Raw genomic sequence first — 19808 nt, forward strand, 5'->3', positions numbered from 1 at the left:
TTACATAAATTTTATTCACTTAACTTTCTCCAGACATGGTAAATTGGGTTGCTCAGTGTCTCCCCAAAATTCACATCTACCAGGAACCTCAGAATGTGACCTCATTCGGAAATAGGGTCTTCACAGGTGTCATTAGCTAAGATGAGGTCATAGTGGATTAGGGTGGGCCCTAAATCCAATGACAGGCATCTGTGTAAGAGAAAGGAGAGGGAGATTTGGGCACAGACGGAGGCTGCGTGGAGGTGGAGGCAAAGACGGGAGTGACTCTGCCAGGGGCCAAGGAGTGCTGGGAGCCCCGGAAGATGGAGGAGGTGCAAATGGATTCTCCTTTGGAGCTTTGCATTGGTTCAGGCCACCCGGCATGAGGTCATTTGTTATGGGGTCCCCAGGAAAGAGGCTGCAGGGTGCTCCATTCTCCCCATTTGACAGGTTAGAAGACTGAGGCTCTCCAAAGTCCAGGAGCCAGGAGGCTGCTCGCTGTTTGTGGTTCTCTCTGTTTAAAGGCAGCCTCTGGGGATGGGGCAGGGAATGAGGGGAAGTGCTCCAGTTTGAGCTGCTTCCACGGAGGGAGGGGTTTACTGTGCTAATCCTGGGAAGGAGAAGGCATGTGTGACCCAGAGTCAGGACCCGTGATCCGCTCACCCTGGGTGAGGCGCCAGCTCTCGGGGCCTTGCGTTTCTGCGTTTAAGTGCTGCACTAATGCACATTTAACTACTTAAACATTTTCCTTGGTTAAAATAACTTGTCCTTTTTCCTCCTCACCACACATTCTCAAGGTAGAAAATAATATACCATAATAATATACTATAATACAAGGTAGTATATTCTCAAGGTAGAAAATAATATAAAATACAAATAGCAAATAAAAGAAAAAGAAAAAAACGAAATCTCACCATAATACCTGCCATTCACATCTTGGTATATTTCATTCAGATCCATCATTATTACTGGTGCTTAAAAAAATTAAACATTTTCTTCTGAGATAATGGTAGGTTCCTATGTAGTTGTACGGAATGATACAGATCCACCCCGTGTGCCCCGTGCCCGGCTCTCCCCAAGGCTAACATCTTGCCAAACAATAGTATCACAACTAGGTGGTTGACATTGATACAGGAAGGAGACAGGACAATTCAGCGGCCACTAGGACCCCACCGGGTACCCTTCGCAGACACACCCACTTCCCTGCATTAGCCCAACTCCATGGTAACCACTAATCTTTCTCCATGTCTATAATTTTGATGATAATTTCTATTCTCTTTCTCCATTTCTGTATTTGAAGAGTGTTATGTGAACGAGTTGCACAGCAGGGGATCACGTGGGAGTGGCTTTTTTCACTCGGCATAATCCACCTGAGGCTCATCCAGGTTGTTGCACCTTTTTTTTTTTTTTTTTTTTTTTGAGATGGAGTCTCGCTCTGTTGCCCAGGCTGGAGTGCAGTGGTGCGTTCTCGGCTCACTGCAAACTCTGCCTCCCGGGTTCACGTCATTCTCCTGCCTCAGCCTCCCGAGTAGCTGGGACTACAGGCACCCACCACCACGCCCGGCTAATTTTTTTGTATGTTTAGTAGAGACGGGGTTTCACCATGTTAGCCAGGAGGGTCTCGATCTCCTGACCTCGTGATCCACCCGTCTCGGCCACCCAGAGTGTTGGGATTACAGGCACGAGCCACCACGCCTGGCCTTTTTTTTTTTTTTTAAGATAGTGTCTCACTCTGTTGCCCAGGCTGGAGTACAGTGGTGGAATCTTGGCTAACTGCAACTTCCAACTCCCAGGTTCAAGTGATTCTCGAGCCTCAGCCTCCCAAGTAGCTGGGATTACAGGCATGCACCACCACACCTGGCTAAGTTTTGTATTTTTAGTAGAGACAGGGTTTCGCCATGTTGGCCAGGCTGGTCTCGAACTCCTGACCTCAGCTGATCCACCCACCTCGGCCTCCCAAACTGCTGTGATCACAGGCGTGAGCCACCGTGCTTGACCCTGCTGCAGGTATTAATAATGGATTCCTTCTCATTGCAGTGTGGTATCTCAGCATGGGTGCACCCCAGCCTGTGCAAACATTTGCCCATTGCAGGGCCTCTGGGTGGTTCGAGTTTCTGGCCTTTACAAATAACACTGCTATGAACAGACACATACAGGTTTTTGGGTGAAGAGAAGTCTTCATTTCTCTGGTATGACTGCCACGAGTGCAAGTGCTCAGTCCTCTGCTCCTTGCATGTTGAGTTCGTTAAGAAACTGCTGAAGTGTTTTCCAGAACACCTGTGGCATTCTCCAGTCTCCCCAGCCATGCATGAGTGATCCAGTGCCCTTCCCTGCATCCTCACCAGTACTTCGTGTTGGTGCTGTTTTTAATGTCAGTCATTCTGATAGGTGTGCAGTGATGTCTGGCTATGGGCTTCCCTGGTGGCTGATGGTGTTGACCCTCTTTTCGTGTGCTTACGTGTCATGTGTCCATTCTCCTGGTGAAACGTCTTTTCGGTTCTTCTGTTCATTTTCTAACTGGATGCTTTGTTTCCTTGCTGTTAAGTGTTCTTCCTCTAGTCTAGGTACTGGTCCTTGTTGGATACGTGGTTTGCAAATATTTTCTCTCACTCTGTAGCTTGCCTTTCATCTTCTTAACATGGCCGTTCCACAGAGCAAAAGTGGCTAATCCTGAGGAAGCCCAATTTATCAACTTTCCTTTTGACTGGCTTTGAGTGTGAAGTCTGAGGACTCTTCTTCCAGCCCTAGATATTCTCTCCTGTGGTTTTTCTAAAAGGTTTATGATTTTTACATGCCACATTTAAATCTAGGCAATTTTGAGTTCATTTTTCTGTCGGGCGTGAGGTTGAGGTTGAGGTTGAGGTTCATTATTATTGGATGAATAAGCCCTCCCCTCAGTGAGTTGTTTTCGCACCAACATCAAACATCCCTCGGACATATTTACATGGGTTTATTCCTGGGGCCTCTATCAGACCTTCTTTTTAATTAAGATACTTACAAAACTCAGACTCCCCTAAACCCAGTGCTGTTTGCAAGAGTAGGTTGGCCTATGTGTGTGAGAGAGTGTATGTTTGAATGTGTACAAATCTGTCTGCGAGTTTGAGAGTGAATACATGAGCGTGTAAGCGTATGTGTGTCTGTGTGTGAGTTTGTGTGTATGTGTGAGCATGTATACCAGTGAGTGTGTACGTCCACCCTGGACCCCACACTCCCACCCGCTTCCCTAGCGTAGCGGGTGGCCTCTTCCTGATAGTAGGTGCACGGTGGGGTGGGGGTTGGCTCTCCCCACCAGGAGCACCTTTTGATCACTCTCCTCTCTTCCACCAACTCCAGCTCCTGCCCGCAGAGTATCCCAGCAAGTGTCCGGGCCCCCTGGGCAGGTGGTAGACTGGCTCCCATAGAGACTGCAGATGCGACTGCACTGCGGAGACGCCAGGCTCTAGGGGGCAGCAGAGGGCCATTTTTCCTGGATGTCGGCCCTGGACGGGCAGTCACAGCGGAGTCCACCCTGAGGGTCCAGGCGGGGCAGCAGCTCTGTTCTCCTGCCTACCCAAGATGCTGCTGGGAACAGAGGCTCCCCAGGGCTGCCCCTGGCTCCGAGGAGTGTGGGTTCCAGGGCCCATCTCCATCAGCAGCCGCACTAGCACCAGGAAACGGCTCAGGTCTGGGGGCCCCTAGACTCGGTCTCTGTCCACATAGAGTCTCAAGGGCCAGGGACCCCAATGCCAGCCCTGCCACTCATTCCCGTGTGGCCTTGGGAGAGTGACTGCACTGTCCGAGCCTCAGTTTCCCTAGCTATAAAGCAGGTTGGCAAGAGGATGCCACTTGAGGTGATGCCAGGAGTACAGGCAGTGGCTGGTGCACAGCGCCCGCCATGGAGGCACTTGGCAAGCACCGCTCTGCGTCCTCTTGGGCCTCAGTTTCCCTGTTTGCATTAGACCAGGCTCCCTGCTTTCCAGCTCCAAAGACCTTTGTCACCAACATCCCACCCCACCTATTTTGAAGGACATTTAAACAGGACACACATCATTGTGAAGCTGCACTTGCTTCATCTCCCGTACTGTTCATCAAACAACCAAGTGCCCAGGAAAGCTACGTGCCAGGAGAGCGCCCAGGGTCCTAGGCACTCACCCTCCGGGTGCGACACGGAGGCATCGAACTCTCCTTTGCTCTTTTCTGTCATCTTGAATTTTCTGCAATGCTTGTAAATTTTTCTAGGTTTTGTTTTTGAATTTGCTACAATGAGCATTAGTTTATTCAACCATCAGAAAAATAAGCACGTTACAAATTAATTTAAAAAGACTAGAAGGAAATACAAAAAACTAACAGTTGTTACCATGGAGGACTGGGGGGCTTTGGGAGAGATATTTATACTCTTGATATTTTGTGTGTGTTTTCCAAATGTTCTACAATGAACATTCATTATTTTTAATGCCAGAAGAAAATATAACACTTGTTCTAAAGCAAAAAAAGCAAGCCTGGGAGGCTAGGAGGAAATTTCTATCTGTGTTTCTGTGAGTATTTATATCTGTATCTGTCCATGCACACACAGGATTTATTTTTGGTTGTGTAATTATAAGTAATAGTGTTTTTAACTTTCTGTTTTTCATAAGATCCCAAATTAACTAAATCGATATAATTACAGGCTTAAAAAATGTATTGCCACCCACAGGAATGAATACATTTTATACCAAGGCCAGTAACCACACACGCTCCCCCGATGTGTGAAACCACATCTCCTTCTGCTCTTTGGAGACCCTGATACCCCCTACATCCTGCTCTATTCTTCTCCGTGTCTCTCTCACTGGTAAATGCTGGTCTGGACCCAGGAAGTAGATTTCCAACCCCCTGCTGCCTCCTGCAGTCTGGACAGCCTGGCTGATGGCGATGCCCTGAGCCACTTCTAGGCAGAGGAGACACCCTTCACCATGCCCTCTGCATGCCCAGTTGGAGCCGCCCCTGCCCGACAGTCCTGGGAGCCCGCTGGGAGGTGCTCACTCACCTGCTCCTGCCGCACCACAAACAGGACGTCCTCTCCAGGCCACACGGCCACCGCCTCACCTTGGATGCTGACCTGTAGGCCCCGGAGCGGCGTGAGGGGGCACTGCAGCTGTGCCGGACTCTGCTGCAGGTCCACCCCACCCTCACACACGTTGGACACCACTTTCCGGTACCTGGATTGACAAGAGAGGGTCAGGGTCCACTTCAGACAGGTGGTGAAGGGTGGGGCCCCATAATCTGGGGAGGGACGTGCTTGCCACCCACAGGTGGCACTTGGCTTCCTACCCCTCGGGCTCTACTTGCTGACTCCCAGCCACCTCCTGACTCCACCTGATTGCTGTTACGGCCCCGTTTCAGAGATGAGAACACTGAGGCTCAGAGGAGGAGGGACCGATGGTGGCAGGATGTGCTTTGGCGGTGCTGGCATCTCTGTGGTCTGATCACATTACTCACAGTGATAGTAATGGCCCTGTTAGTGCTGCAGAGCGGGTGTTTAAGCAGCAGCTGAAATTTCATGGTCTTTCCGAGAAAGGTGGAGGACAGAGTGCCCAAGAGGGGCTGGGGTCCTACTTGCCACCGTTTCACAGTGTGGCCATGACCATGGGCACACACACCCCTCCTCCTGGGCTCCGTCTCCCTATTCTCTTGAGAGACCTGGATTGGGCGATTCGTGACTCATCGCCGCATTCATGAGACACCTATTTACTGAGCATCTGTTATGGGCCAGGTACTGGGAATGGGGGTGTTTGCATGCAGCCCCTAGATGCTATGCAGAGCAGACCCTGTAGTGGAGAGGCAGAGGCGGACCTGAGCCGATCACGTCAGAGTGAAACCACAGCTGTGAAGGCGCTGGCTGGGGCACCCCTGGGGACCTGGTCCCTGACAAAGGGGCTTTCAGCTGAGACTGGGAGGGTGAGCAGGAGAAGAAAGAGCATCCCAAGCCATTGAAACAGCATGTGCAAAGGCGCTAGGGTGGGTGCTGAGCCTGGAGGGGGAGCAGGTGTGGCATGAGGCTGGAGAGGGGCCCTGGGCAACCTTTTAGGAGACCGCTAAAAGGGGTGGCCTCATCCAGCTACTTGTGAAGCTCCCTCAGGCTACACTATGAGCCTGTGAAAGCGACGTTGCTGCCAAGGTGCTGGGGGTACCTGTCTCCCCAAGGTGGATCCCCCTCTTGCCCTCAGGGTCAAATTCTCCCAGATGGCTCTGCCGTTAAATAAGCATTCAGAAGTTGATCATGCACAAGCCCATTTGATTAGTGCTTTGAAAGAAAATACCCTTCTCTAAGGGCTACCTACCCATGGCACCTACAGTGTGCAGATGGTATGAGGTGAAATCCTTTGCCTTGATCAAGGTCCTGGCTCTGACACTTCAGACAAGAGTACCTGTTGTCAAGCCCTGGTGGATGTGCAACTGCTGAAGCTTCATGATACATGGGTGCATGGGTAGACAGATGGATAGATAAGTAGATTGATGGATTGATGGACGGTGAGTGAATGAATGGATACATGGTGGATGGATAGATGGATGGGTAGATGGATGAATGGATGATGGATGGATAGATGGGTGGGTGGATAGTGGATGAACTGATGGGTAGATAGAGGGATAGGTGAATGGATGGATGGATGGATTGATGGATGGTGAATGAATAGATGAATGGTAGATGGATAGATGAATGGATGGATGGGTACATGGATGGACAGATGGATGCATGGACAGTGGTTGAATGCCTGGGAGAATGGTAGGATGAATGGAAAGATGGATGGATGGATGAATGAATGGATGGATGGATGGATGGATGAATGGATGGATGAATGAATGGATGGATGAATGAATGGATGGATGAATGAATGGATGGATGAATGAATGGATGGATGGATGAATGAATGGATGAATGAAGAGATGATGGCTAACTGGATGATGGGTGGATAAATGGGTAGATGGGGGATGAATGAGTGATGCATGGACGGGTGGGTGGACGGCAGCAGATATGCTGGTGAGGCCAAAGCCTGCAATTTCTGGTCCTACCTCCTGTTTCCTCATGTTCCCTCAGGGGAAGTAATGGGGATTTTCTGACAAGCCCATGGGCTTTTCTCTTCCTCTCTGAAAATGTTCTCAAAGAGAAATGGGGAAATTGGGACTTCTGGATGGAGCATGTTTGGGACCTCCTAAAGATGAAGACTCACAGCTCTTATGTACCTAACATTTTACATGAACGGAATCCTTCATAGCAATATGCCCAGCCTCTGGTGGAGGAAAAGTATCATAACTGCTTGCATTTGGTGATGCTGTCCCTTCATGAACAGCTTGTACTCAGCATACCACAGACTGAAGGAACACCTACTGTGTGTTGTGGAGCTTACAGTTCAGCAAGGAGGACAATTAGGTGAGTGATGACAATAACTGGGATTTGTGCTGTGACAGAGGCAAGCTCGGGGTCAGGGGTGGGTGGTCAGGGAAGGCTTCCTGGAGGAAGTGCCATTTAAGCTGAGACCTGCAGGCAGCAGGAGCACCTCCAGCACCCAAGCCTTGGTGAATGCGGAGGGCCTGGTTTACTGGGCACTGGTAAATGGGGAAGGGTCCTAGCACTGCAGAGGCTCAGAAAGGCCAGGGGAAGACGTGCTGCAGCAGGTGTGAGCCACGGGTGCCTTGGACCTTTTCTGTCTATTGTTCTCTGTCCAGAGCCAACTCAAGGCAGCTTTCTCCTGGCACTGGCCCACATGGGCTCAGATGGGAGAAGCCTACGGGCTCCTTTGGCCTGGGAGCTAAGGTGACTCACATGAGTCCCGCAGCCAGGTTCTGTGCTGTGAGTGCGGGGCACCCTCAACTTTGACCTCTCTTTCCCCGACTCCACTTGGGAGCTGCAGGCACCAGCATGGTTTTGGGACTGTACCGCAGCTCTGACCCCAGATTTAGGCAGGGAGAGGCCCGCACCCACACTCACCCAAGGCTGCTGGTGTAGGTCTGGCCCAGGGCACAGTCGTCAGGCGGGGACAATGGATTAAACCAGAAGTTGGCAGAGCACTTGTTGGTGTTGGACTCTGAGGAGGGGGAGCGCTCAAATCCGTAGTCGCTGGGAGGAGGAAAGAACAGTGGTAGGTGACAGGCACAGGTGGGAACAGGAGTCAGCCAGGGTTGGGGTGGAATCTGAGGGAGCTGGGAAGGGAACCTCATGCCAAGGGCCTGCTATGCACCCATCTGTGAGGACAGGAAGGAGCACCCACAGCCCCATCCCAGAGGGCAACACAGGGTAACAAGGGAGGCAAAGGGATGCTGGAAACTCAGAGAAACCTGGAGGGCTGCCTGGAGGAGGTGAGCAAATCTCAAAGGATGGACAAAGACAGGTAGGGAAAGAGAGGGAGAGGCACTGCTGGCAGGGCCCAGCCTGAGCAGCACCAGTACAGGTGGAGGAGGCTGGAATGCCAGGGGGCAGGATGAGGAGGGGTGAGGTGGGTGGCAGGTGGGTGAGCTGTCAGCCAAATTGTCCTGTGGGCACTGGGCAGTCATAGGCAGCTTTTGAGAACAACAGGGGACAGGTCGGGTGGCTTTCAGCAGAGTCCTTGGACGGAGAAGGGCCGGGGTGGGTGCAGCATGTCCCCAAAACGCCCTGACCTGTTCCTCACTTTCTCCTCCTGCCTGTGAGCAGCCACTGAGAGGGTCTAAAAATGCACCACAAATTCCTTAAAGCTCCTTCCTGGAGTGTGGGCTGGTGTTGGTGACTCGGTTCTAACAGATAGAATGAGGCAGACGTGGCGGTGTGCGACTCTCACGCCAGGTTATAGAAGGCACTGAGGCTTCCTTCCTCACTCTGGGGGAAGCGGCCGCCATGCTGTGAGGATGCTCAAGCAGCACCTGAGGCCCCACAGCGGGGAGCCCCTCGCTCACCACAGGAAGTCCGAGTCCCGGCACTCGCACACGCGGGACGTGAGCGCCGAGGTGAAGCTCCTCCCCTTGATGCACCAGGACGTGGACTTTCTCTTCTGGAAACTTCTCTGCTGGCCCATGATGCAGCAGTCGCCCTGCAGCAGGAACATCAGGGTGAGGAGTTGCCAGAGACGGGTCAACTGCTCTGCGTGGGCTTGTGCTGCTGAGCCCCCCAGAGCCTGAAGATGGCTGAGGGCTCAGGTTACAGATGGGGAAACTGAGGCCCTGAATGAGGCATGGCATGTCTGCGGTCAAGTTGGGGAAGCCTCCCTCTCATCCCAACCCACGGGCATTCACTGAGCCCCTCCTGTGTGCAGCCCTGGCTGGGCCCAAAGGGTCGCAGAGCTGCTGGAAGTACAGCCCCTTTGAGGTTCCCCTTGTCCCCTCAGGTGCTGTGCGGGAGCTGGGCTGAGTCACAGCCTTGAGGGCTCACAGCACACAGTGGGCCCTCAGGGAACAATCAGAACAGAACAGGCCCACCCCATCTCCCTGCAACAGCTGCTGTGGCAGTAATAGGGGCGGGGCCGGTGAGGATGCCCCGTGGCCTGTATTCAGGCTCCTAAACCTCCTCCTGGGCCCATCTGAGCACTTCCTTGTGAAATCCAGCTTCAGCAATGCACCCTGCTAAGGCAGTTTGGCAAGCACCGCCCACCTTCAATACCTGATCACCCTCCCTAGCCGACAGGCTTCCTCATCCCCTGCTGCCCCCCAGGTGATGTCAAATCCTCTGATGCCTGCTGTTTCCTCTTAGTCAGTTTCCACCCACTGACCTTGGCTCTGAACTCCCATTTGCCCACGCTGAATTCAAGTTGAGCCCAGTCTCTCCTTTGAGAGGGTCCCTGTACCCACCGTGATGGCCCTGAGTAAAGTCTTCCACCGTGTGCTTTAACAAGTGCCATTAAGTCATTTCTTCATCAGGGCCAACCACCCCCCAGCAGTTCCAGGTCCCCGCACCCTGAAATCCCAGGCTTCCCCACCACACCGCCAGCAGCACAGCCTGAACCCACCTCCCAGCAGTTCCAGGCCCCCGCACTCTGAAATCCCAGGCTTCCCCACCACACCGCCAGCAGCACAGCCTGATTGGAACCACAGAGGCAGCACTGATGGCCTTTATACTCAGCTTAGTGTCCATATTACACATTTGCTGTAGAAACAGTTGTGTGTCTCGATTACAGGGTGGGCTCGCCCCAGACCCCACTCCACACCCAGACCCCACTGTCGTGTATGGGACAGGCCTGTGTTACCTTCCTAAGATCTGAACATCCTGAACCCCAAGCACACTGAACTCCACGGGCTGGGGTAGAGCCTGTGGCCCCACACTCTCCGAGTGTGGCTGAGGACCTTCAGCCCAGGTAGCTCCATGACCGAGAAGGGTCTAGAAAAGCCCACAGGAGGCCTGGATATCTAAAGGTGCTGGGGATTCCCGGAAGACTTCTTGGAGGCGGGGAGGCACCCTGCGGCCTTGCCGGGGAGGACTTTGGCAGGCAGAGTGAGCCTGCACTTGCAGTGTGCACCCCACCTGCTCGATCCCAGCCTCATCCGGGCCCACCTGCGGGTTGGAGAGGTCCCAGGAGCTGTAGTCTTCCTCGCCACACTGCCTGGAGAATGAGGTCTGGAAGTCCACCTTGACCAGCTCCCAGTCGGAGCGGAAGCTGATGTGGCCAAAGACCCTGTGGTGGGAAGAGGAGAGAAGGGAGAGAAAACCACCTTCATTAGGCCTCGTCTACTGTGCAAATCATGTCCCCTCTGGACTCTGTTCCTACCTGTACCATGAGCACAGAGACCCCTCTCCTGCCCTTGCTGGGGATCAGAGCGAGGCTGCCCCGGGCACTGAGCCTGGCCCTGCACAGGTACTCCGTGGGCTTTGGCACGAATATTCCCACAACTACCACATGTGATCTATGACTTGTCAGCTGCACTGAGTCGCTGCGGTTGACCTACCATGGCCCATGTTGATGGACAGGGAAGGAGGCCCAGGTCCACAGGAGGGTTGGGAGCCCTTCCACAGCCCCCACACTGGTCCTTGCATTATGTTTTGCGGAATGATCTGTGGTCAGGTGGCTGCATCTGCGGCTGTCTGGCTTCTCCCTGGTTTTCCCCCAGCCTGACCGTGTGAGGGTTCCGCGCTGCAGAAACCCAGCTTTTCATCCCTGGGCCACAGGGCGTTTGCCCCCTAGTACAGGTGACGACTCAGAAATAACGAGTCAGCAGGCCCAGCTCAGAGCCCACGGGATGAGCAAGGTTGGCCCATCACAGCCTAGGTGGGTGGGGGAAGTGGTGGAAGAGAGAATAGGGAGGCTGGCCACTTAGGGCGCACCCATGTGTGCTGGAAGCTATGCATACACAGCCTGGTAGGCCAGGTCCACCCCGTTTTACAGAATGGAAAGCCGAGGCACAGGGAGGTTCAGTAACTTTCCCAAGGTCACACAGCTTGTTTGTGCTGTTCCTTCTCCCTCCTTGCAGTCAGCAGTCATTGCTGTGTGCCCATCACTCAGAATGGCACTCAGGTGCCCCACTTTCTCCCTCTCTGAGAGGGCTGCTGCCTGAGTGCCTTCAACTCCATCCCTCAGTACCACACACTTAGGCTCCAAAGACCACCCAGAAGGTGGGCCCAGCCTGCTCTTCCCTGGGCCTTCTCCAGTCCAGCTTGTGGTGCTCTGGCCATGTTACCAGAGGCCAAGCATCTGGGTGGGGGAGGTGATGCACGCTGCTCCAGTCTGGTCCCCGTCTGAGCACCCCCAACTGGGGCTGGATACTTGGGGGTGGCCCATCGTGAGCTGAAAGGACAATCCCATTCTAGGGCGGTGTTGAGAAAGGTTTCGTAGGGTATTTCTGAGGACATGACAACTGGGTCTGAGTGTCTGAGGCTGATATTTGAAGATTCAGCTCCACGGGGCACCTCTGAGCCAGGCGAGCCTGCGGCGGTCCATGCTTGAATTACATCTGTGACCTCGTGTTTGCCTCCACTCTCTGGAACAGTCCCAAGAGGCAGACACTATTGTCTTTGTTTGATGAAACCCTAAGCCTCTGCAGGCTGAGCATGGGGCCTCCCTCTGTCTGCCTGGACCTTCCCCCAGGGACCCTGCCTCCCTGTGCTCCCATAAGGCCCGCTCCTTGAGGGAGCAGCCAGGCCGGTTCCATCCCGCATTCCTGCCACGTCACTGCCAGGCCTTCATTCCAGCCGGGCCCCTGGTTCTGGGCTCACAATCCCATCTGCTTTCTTCTCTGTGCATGGGGGTCAGGAGCCCCAGGCCGTTCTTTCTCAGAGGAGTGGGGAAATGGGGCTTGAGCTCTCGGCCTGAGACCCCTCCTAGCTGCTAGTGGCAACACCCACCAAGGACGGGGAAGGTCCCCAGGTACGACTGTGACTCTGCCACGTCCGCCCGCTTCTGCAGGTGCTGTTTCTAACAGAGGAATCTTGTGGGCCTGCATGGTGGCCCCGGCTGTGAGAGGTCTTGGCTCCAGGGCACCTGTGATTGGGATGAGGGTCTCACTTGCTGTCTCCTGATGGATGCCACTTGGACGGCCTCAACACTGGAGAGCTCCAACTCAACACACTGGGATCTTCCTTCAGCATCACTGTCCAGACTATGCCTGGTACATTGTTCTCTTCAACAGCATCTGAGGGTCTTCTCTCACTTAAGAAATGCCTTTTTAGGGGAAACTTCTGGATCCCTGAGAGCATCCTCACTCTCTCCTGTGACCTGTGGCATCATGAAAGGCACGGCAGCAGCAGCCACTGGTGTATACGGAGCACCCACTGCAGGCCAGGCCCAGGTGCGACCTTGTATTCCCCCATTTCCTCCTCGCCAAAGCCCCCTTTCACAGACAAGGAAACTGAGGCTGAGGCAAGGGACTCGCCTAGGGCAGCACAGCTTCAGGCCACCTCCTGGAGGGGCCGGCGTTGGAACCCGGGCTGGCGGCTCCAGAGCTGTGAGGCTCTGCGTGGAAACATGGCACTGGGGCTCCGTTGGCCGCAGAGACCCCCGGGAGGCCTCAGTCTCCCCGCTGTTCTGAGCTGGGGCAGAGCAGAGAGGCTGGTTTGGTTGATTAATTAACCTCCTCCATGTCCCTGAAGCCCTGCCTTTTATGAAACCTAAACCCTCAGCTGATACTACAAGACATAGCTGCCATCTAGTTAATTCTGGGTCTTAGGAAAGACGTGCCGAAGGGGCCTAGATATTACTTTGCAGGTAATGAGGAAAAAATGGGCCATGCTGTGAGGGTGGAACTATGCAGCCGGGGAAGGCTCTGGGCGCCCCCACTCCACCTCTCACCCAAGCCCAGGACCTGGGGACCCCTCCCTGCTCTGAGGCTGCACTGTGGGGAAAGGGAGGCAAGTGAAAGTGACTGGTTTCAGGAAAGTGTCCCAAAAGGTGCCTCTGGCTAGGTTAGAGGCGTCCTTTGGGCAGATTTGGACAAAACAGTTATCCAAGAAGGACAGGGTGGCCGAAAGCTGAGCCTGTGGCTGTGGGACACTCTGGCAGGGCCGCTCCCGCACAGACCCCTGCAGCGGGACTTTGATTCTGACCTGCCGGCGTGCTCCCTCTCCTGCAGTTTCAATTATTTGTATGCCACTGGGATTGGGCAGCTGTCTGAAGATGCAGCACTGTGAACCAGGGGGGCTGGAGGAACTGTTCTGATGCTTTAAAAATAACTTAAAAGGTTATAGCACCTGGCTGTGAATTCTGCCATTATTCTTCTGGGATAAAATGCCCCACCTGTGGGTGGGGGATGAAGGCTGGGTCATCTCTGGGGCCTAACCAATGCTCGTGACAGCCGGGGTGAAGGGCTTGACACCCTGTAGAGATAGGCTCGTTCAAGGCTCCCAGATGGACAGCGCTCCTATCTCTCGGCCGGGCAAGCTGAGGCCTGGAGAAGGCGCTTAATCTCTGTGTAAGGAGTAAGGGCCGCCCTCACCCCTGCACTGCTGCCCCCCTGTTGCTCTGTGGGTTCTGGCCACATGCACACAAAGGGTCCATACCACAAACGAGTGCAGGTAGCATGCGTGGTGGCCAGACTCCCTTCCTCCCTCGCTCCTTCTCCCCGTAAAGGCCACAGGAGGTCCTGCAGCTGTAGGAAAAGGCAGGACCATCCTGTTCTGTCCCAGACCACGGCCTCCGGGGGCATGAAAATGGGCAAAAGTCATGAAGGATTTTATGCGTCCAGGGCCCGGCCGGAGCAGGAATTAACTGTGCAGGGAAAGCTGCAAACATGAGGATCCTGAGAGAATAGGAAGGGTCATTCTCCCCACCCAGTTTTTACAGGACAGGCTCCCAGGGTCCCCACCCTCCCACCACTCCCTCAGGGATGAATTCTTTGAGACATGTTGGCACCTCCAGAAATGGGGGAATAAATCAATCTGTCTAGATTTCTTATGAGAATGGCCTGAGGTCACATATGAAAACAGCCCGTAGGATGCAGTGGGGCGCTCACTAAAGTTGCATTGCAGCCCCTGTCGCAGGAGGCCATATTGGTAAAGACGGAGGGAGGACTTGGGGCAGAGGGTCCAGGAAGGGGAGGACGCCCCCTAGACTGCGGGAGGGGAAGGGGCTCACTATTCTCTGGGGGTGCTGAAGGACAAGATCACCCAGGAGTGCCATCGCATGCCCTCGAAAACACACGGATGCACGATCAAAGGTCGGCCGGCCGGCGGGACCCACCTGCGGCGGGTACTGGATATTCAGGGAGACCCGTGAAGGGGACCCTCACCTTCTTGGGAATAATGCTCCCCCTCGCCCAGGACCCCAGGTGGGACGCAGAGCTGTCCAAGCATCCCCTCAATCCCACCACAGTGCACGGCCTGGGAAGGCCAGCCAGGATCTCTGTCTGTTGGGGAGTGGGCGGAAGCCGGGCGTCTATACTAGAATCAGAGTCTAAGCAGGCGATTTCTTGCTCATCATCCAGGAAGCGAGAAGGCCCCAAGCATCACTGGTGAGCATCATTTGAGGGCTCATTTGCGGTGACCTCGTGGGGTTTAAGTCCCCGCGTTACAGACAAGGAAGCCAAGGCCTCTGGAAGGGAAGTATCATTTTCCGGGCACAGACGTTCTGCTTCCCTGAATCCTCCTGACACCTCCTCAAGCCGACTCATTTCCCTATTTCAGGGCTGCAGAAACCGAGGTGCAGCGTGTGCGGTCCATTGTCCAGGGACACTGGCCTGGAGAGAAGCATCCTGATTTGGCACATAATAAGTGCTCAATAAATGCATGTTGGATGAAGGCAGAGCAGGGGAGCATCCTCGAAGGGGGTCCCATCTCTGCTCTGCCCGGAGAGGACAGGCTGCTGCCCACAGAGCTGCCCAGGAGAGCCTGTCTGAGTTGGACTAGGCCACAGTTGTTTCCTCCTGCAGCAAGGGCCAAGGTACCTCTCCTCTCCGAGCCTCGGTTTAATTGTTAAGCAGCAGAGTTGGTTGAGGGTGGGTGGGTGTGACGGGTGGTGGGCATGAAAGCAGCAGGGGTCAGTGGTGGTGTCTTCCAAGGCTGTGCTCCCAGTCCCAGCCACAGCAGCCAGGGGAGCTCAGGGGCGGCGTCTGCCCAAACTCCCTGACAAACAAGGGGACATGCTGGCCTTGCAGAGTCAAACCTCAACCCTGCCCGGGCAGAGCCCAGCCTCATCCCTGCCCAGGAGGAGCCCAGCCTCATCCGTGTCCAGGCAGAGCCCAGCCTCTCCCTGTCCAGGCAGAGCCCAGCCTCATCCCTGTCCGGGTGGAGCCCAGCCTCATCCCTGCCCGGGTGGAGCCCAGCCTCATCCCTGTCCGGGAGGAGCCCAGCCTCATCCGTGTCCAGGCAGAGCCCAGCCTCATCCCTGTCCAGGAGGAGCTCAGCCTCATCCGTGTCCAGGCAGAGCCCAGCCTCATCCCTGTCCAGGAGGAGCCCAGCCTCATCCCTGTCCAGGAGGAGCTCAGCCTCATCCATGTCCAGGCAGAGCCCAGCCTCATCCCTGTCCAGGAGGAGCCCAGCCTCATCCCTGTCCAGGCAGAGCCCAGCCTGGACGGGGTGGGCAGCATCGTCCCAGCTGGGCATTTCTTTCCAAAACCAGGCCTGCTCCCCACAGCCTGGAGCTGTCCTCCCGTGGCCTCCTGGGAGCTGTGCTTGCCGGGTAGGGTGGGACACACGGAGGGAGACAGAGGCTGGGGTCAGGCACTTTTGGGGGCCTATCCGTGTGAGTCCCTCTGGGGCATTCAGGGGCCAGTGGAAGAGCCAGTCAGGGTCGAGGGCGTGAAGGGCCATTGCCAGCTGGAAGGGAAAACTCAGGTGTGAACTGGTGAATGAGCCAGGCCAGCACTTTCTGCTGAAGCCAGCCAGAGTCAGTTCCAGACCATAGATCCACACCTGCCACAGAGCACATGCCTACTCCAGCCAAGTGGGCAAGGGTGAGGGGCACAGTGCCTGGCTCTTCTGTGGGAAATGGGTAGGGCAGGGCCTGCCGGCTCTAGAAGGGACAGAGCAGAGGACAAGGTGTACAAAGTCCAGGTGTCCAATCTCCCTGTGCCTGGGCCTCGAGGTGGAGGAGCTGTGGCCTGTCACGGCAGCTTCGTGGGGCTACTGTGGCGAATTACCATGAACTCTGCCGGCTTCAGTCATCACTCAGGTGCTCTCCCACACTGAAGCATTGTGCACGTGCTCTCTTAGTGCGCTGGAGGCCAGAAGACTGAAATCCAGGGGTTGGCAGGGCTGAGCTCCCTCCAGAGGCTCTAGAGGAGGAGGCTTCCTGCCCCTTCCAGCTCCTGGGGGCCCCGGGTGTTCCTGGGCTTGTAGCTGCACGGCTCTACTCTATGCCTCCTCCCTCCCCAGCCTCCTCCCCACAGGCCTCCTCCCCGGGGCCTGTGTCTCTGTGTCCTCTTACAAGGACGGTCATTGGATCAGGGTCTGCCCTGCTCCCTGGCCTCATCTTGGCTTGATTACACTGACAATGACCCTATTTCCAAATAAAGTCCCATCCATGGTTCCGGGGAAATGTGAATTTGGGACACACTATCCAGATATCTCAGGCATCGCCATGAGAGGCGGGAAGAGGGCGCGGGGGCCTCGCCGTGCACGGCGCGGATCGCCATTAGAGGGGGGAAGAGGGCGCGGGGGTCTCGCCATGTGCAGCACTGGGTCGCAGGAGCCGTTAGACACGCAGGCCTCGCCCAACCCGTGAATTAGCTGGGCTGTCACAGGGGCCCATGTTCGAAGGCGCCCAGAGGGGCCTTCACTTACTGGTTTCTGGGGATGGCCTTCTCCCCCACTGTGGCTGCAGCGGTGCAGTCAAACCCTGCCTGTCCCCGCTGTCCCCGCTCTCCTCCGCATCTCTGCTCCTGGGCCAGGGAGGCTTCTGAACGACAGAGGCTCCGGAGGCCCCTTTGCCCCTCATGATGCCTTGTTTGGCCCAAGCTGGGGCTGAGCAGAAGGAAGCCAGGCAGGGCCAGTGCTGCAGCCTCAGCCCCCCGAATGGGTGACAAGCGGGTCACAGCCAGCTCTGCCCTATGATGACCTGTCTGGGTGTCAGGCCCTAAGCCCTAAGACATTCATGCCATATGGCTGAGAAAGGTGCCAGTAGATAGTAATACTCATGATATCATCACCGGCTCAAGAGGTGCTGTGGCTGTGGTGGAGCTGGCCTGGAGCCTGCGTCCTGCCCTCACCAGCCAGGGGACCTGGGGCAGGTGGCAGATGTCCCTGATTCCCAGGTGGCTGCGGGGGTGAAGGACACAGCGGGCCCAGGGAGGCCCAGCATGGCCTACCTGGGGGAGGGCTCTGCCCCACCGCCCAGCGACTGCTCCCCGGTCCCGGCACTCACATCATGACCAGCGTCTCATCCCCCGGCTCGCTTAGCAGTCCGTCCACAAACACCGAGGTGCTGGTGAAGTTGTGCGTGCTCCAGGTGAGGCCCTCGTCCACACTGAACCTGCCGGGAGAAGATCGTCAGCGTCTCCAGGGTGGGCTGGAGAGCTCCCTGTGTCTGGGACTCTGCCCCGCGGGTCCTGCTGGAGGGCTGGGTGCTGCACCAGCCGCCTTGCCAGCACAGGTGGCGTCACATCTGCTTATCCACATCGTGCTGCAAGTCCTGGGGGTGTTTTCTGGGGACCACACAGACACTTTGCATCCCCTGAATGGCCCCGCCCACGGCCTGAGCCTGGCCTAGGGGTTGCCAGGCCCGTGGCAGGGCTGGTGTTGTAGTGCCACCATCTGGCAGTTGAGTAAGCTCTTTTTCAGACTACAGTGATACTGGCTTCCTGGCAGCTGCTCCAGCTGTGCCTTCTGGGTCCTGAGTTCCTGCCTGCCCTCCCTTCCCCATGAGGGCTTTCAGCTGCCAACCCTCTCACCTGGGCACATGCTGGCTTCCTTGTCTGGATTACCTGGTGCCAATCCCTGCACTTTACTAATTCCTCACCTCCTCAGGGAAGACCCTCTGTGCTCCCCAGCCTGCTCCCTCTGTGCCTGTCTCCTGAGGGCAGGACAAAGTCCATCTCGATGACTGTTCCGGAAGGGTTTTTGAGGTGTGCCCCAGCCCTGGTCTCTAGTATTTAGTGCTGTTGCCCTGTGATCTCGTGTCCCCGAGGGGAGGACATTCTGGGAAAGAGTCTGAGAGGGTTCCCAGGTGGAAAGAAAGAGCCCCAGCCGCCCCACAGCCTGCCCGCCCCACAGCCTGCCCGCGCCACAGCCTGCCCGCCCCACAGCCTGCCCGCGCCACAGCCTGCCCGCGCCACAGCCTGCCCGCGCCACAGCCTGCCCGCGCCACAGCCAGCCCGCCCAGCCCCGGGGCTAGCAGATGCCATTACTTGAGGATCTTCAAGGGGATGGAGGTGTCTTTGATGGCCATGATCACGCCACCGTGGTCCAGGTACAGGATGTGATGCTCTTCCTCGAACACCTGCAGGGGAGAGTGGTGTGGCTGAGGGCAGGGCCCTGAGAAGGTTGGAGGTCATTCCAGGCTGAGCGGCTCCTGGGAGGCAGATCGTCAATGTGCAGCTGGTGGACCCTGGCAGAGGCCAGGGCCGGTCTGCGGGTTCCCTGCACATCCCGGGCCATCCCCAAGCTTTCTCAGCCCATGCAGACTCAGCGTACCCTGGATGATTGAATGGCGGACAGCAACTTCTACCCTATCGACCCGAACAAGGAAACTGCAAATGAGCATGGCATGCAGCCCTCTCCATGTGAAAACCCAGGCACAAAGAGTGCAGGCAACACGAAGATGAGAAAGAAACAGAAAAACATTTACGATACTCAGCCTTGGTCAAAGTAAACCCCAATTTGATATGAAGACTCAGCTCAAGTGCCATTTCCTCCAGGAAGCCCTCCTTGATGCCAGGCTGAGTGGGGAGTGGCCTCTGGGCTCCAAACCCCTGACCTAACACTTACTGTGCTAATCTGTCATTGTCTCTTCCAGCCAGAGCTCCTCAAAGACAGGGCCACTGTGAGCCTTCTGTACCCCACAGAGCTCAGCTCAGACCTTGGTGCCCAGGGAGTGTGTGTGGAATGAATAAGTGAACAAGTGAATGAATGACCGACCACCAGATCCCCAAGGGACAAAAGGCTGAGTGGCCTGGACAGGCCTCACCCGGGAGGGGATATGGAGGTGGTCTTGCTTGTTGGCCGACAGCCTCAGGGTGGGGTCCCATTGTATACATGAGGACGCTGAGGCTCTGAGGGGTGGAAGGTATGCCAAGCCCTCACAACTGGAAGGTGGCAGAGTGGGGGATGGCTCCAAAGTCACACCAGGACACATGGGGCCTGCCCCGAATCTCCAGTGAACATGCATGTGTGGGCGGCCAGTACCTGTCTCAACATGCCCAGCAAGGGCACTGCCATCTCCGCCACATTGCTCTCGCCCCATACCGCCCCTCCTCGAAGAGGCCCCCTTCGCCCTCCCATCCTCACCCATCTGTCTCCCAGGCCTGTGGCCCACAGCAGGACACAGGAA

General features: G+C 55.8%; 1 protein-coding gene across 1 annotated transcript in view; it reads right to left on the reverse strand.

The window, feature by feature from the left end:
* The window catches only part of LOC119622814 (VPS10 domain-containing receptor SorCS2-like), a 206527-nt gene that overhangs the window by 14500 nt on the left and 172219 nt on the right, over positions 1 to 19808 (reverse strand). Inside the window, 6 exon segments of the mRNA XM_073004837.1 lie at positions 4982 to 5153; positions 7922 to 8050; positions 8863 to 8996; positions 10451 to 10571; positions 17685 to 17792; positions 18667 to 18758. Of these exon segments, the coding sequence (XP_072860938.1) occupies positions 4982 to 5153; positions 7922 to 8050; positions 8863 to 8996; positions 10451 to 10571; positions 17685 to 17792; positions 18667 to 18758 (756 nt within the window).

Source organism: Chlorocebus sabaeus, chromosome 2, assembly GCF_047675955.1.
Source record: "Chlorocebus sabaeus isolate Y175 chromosome 2, mChlSab1.0.hap1, whole genome shotgun sequence".
Lineage (NCBI taxonomy): Eukaryota > Metazoa > Chordata > Mammalia > Primates > Cercopithecidae > Chlorocebus > Chlorocebus sabaeus.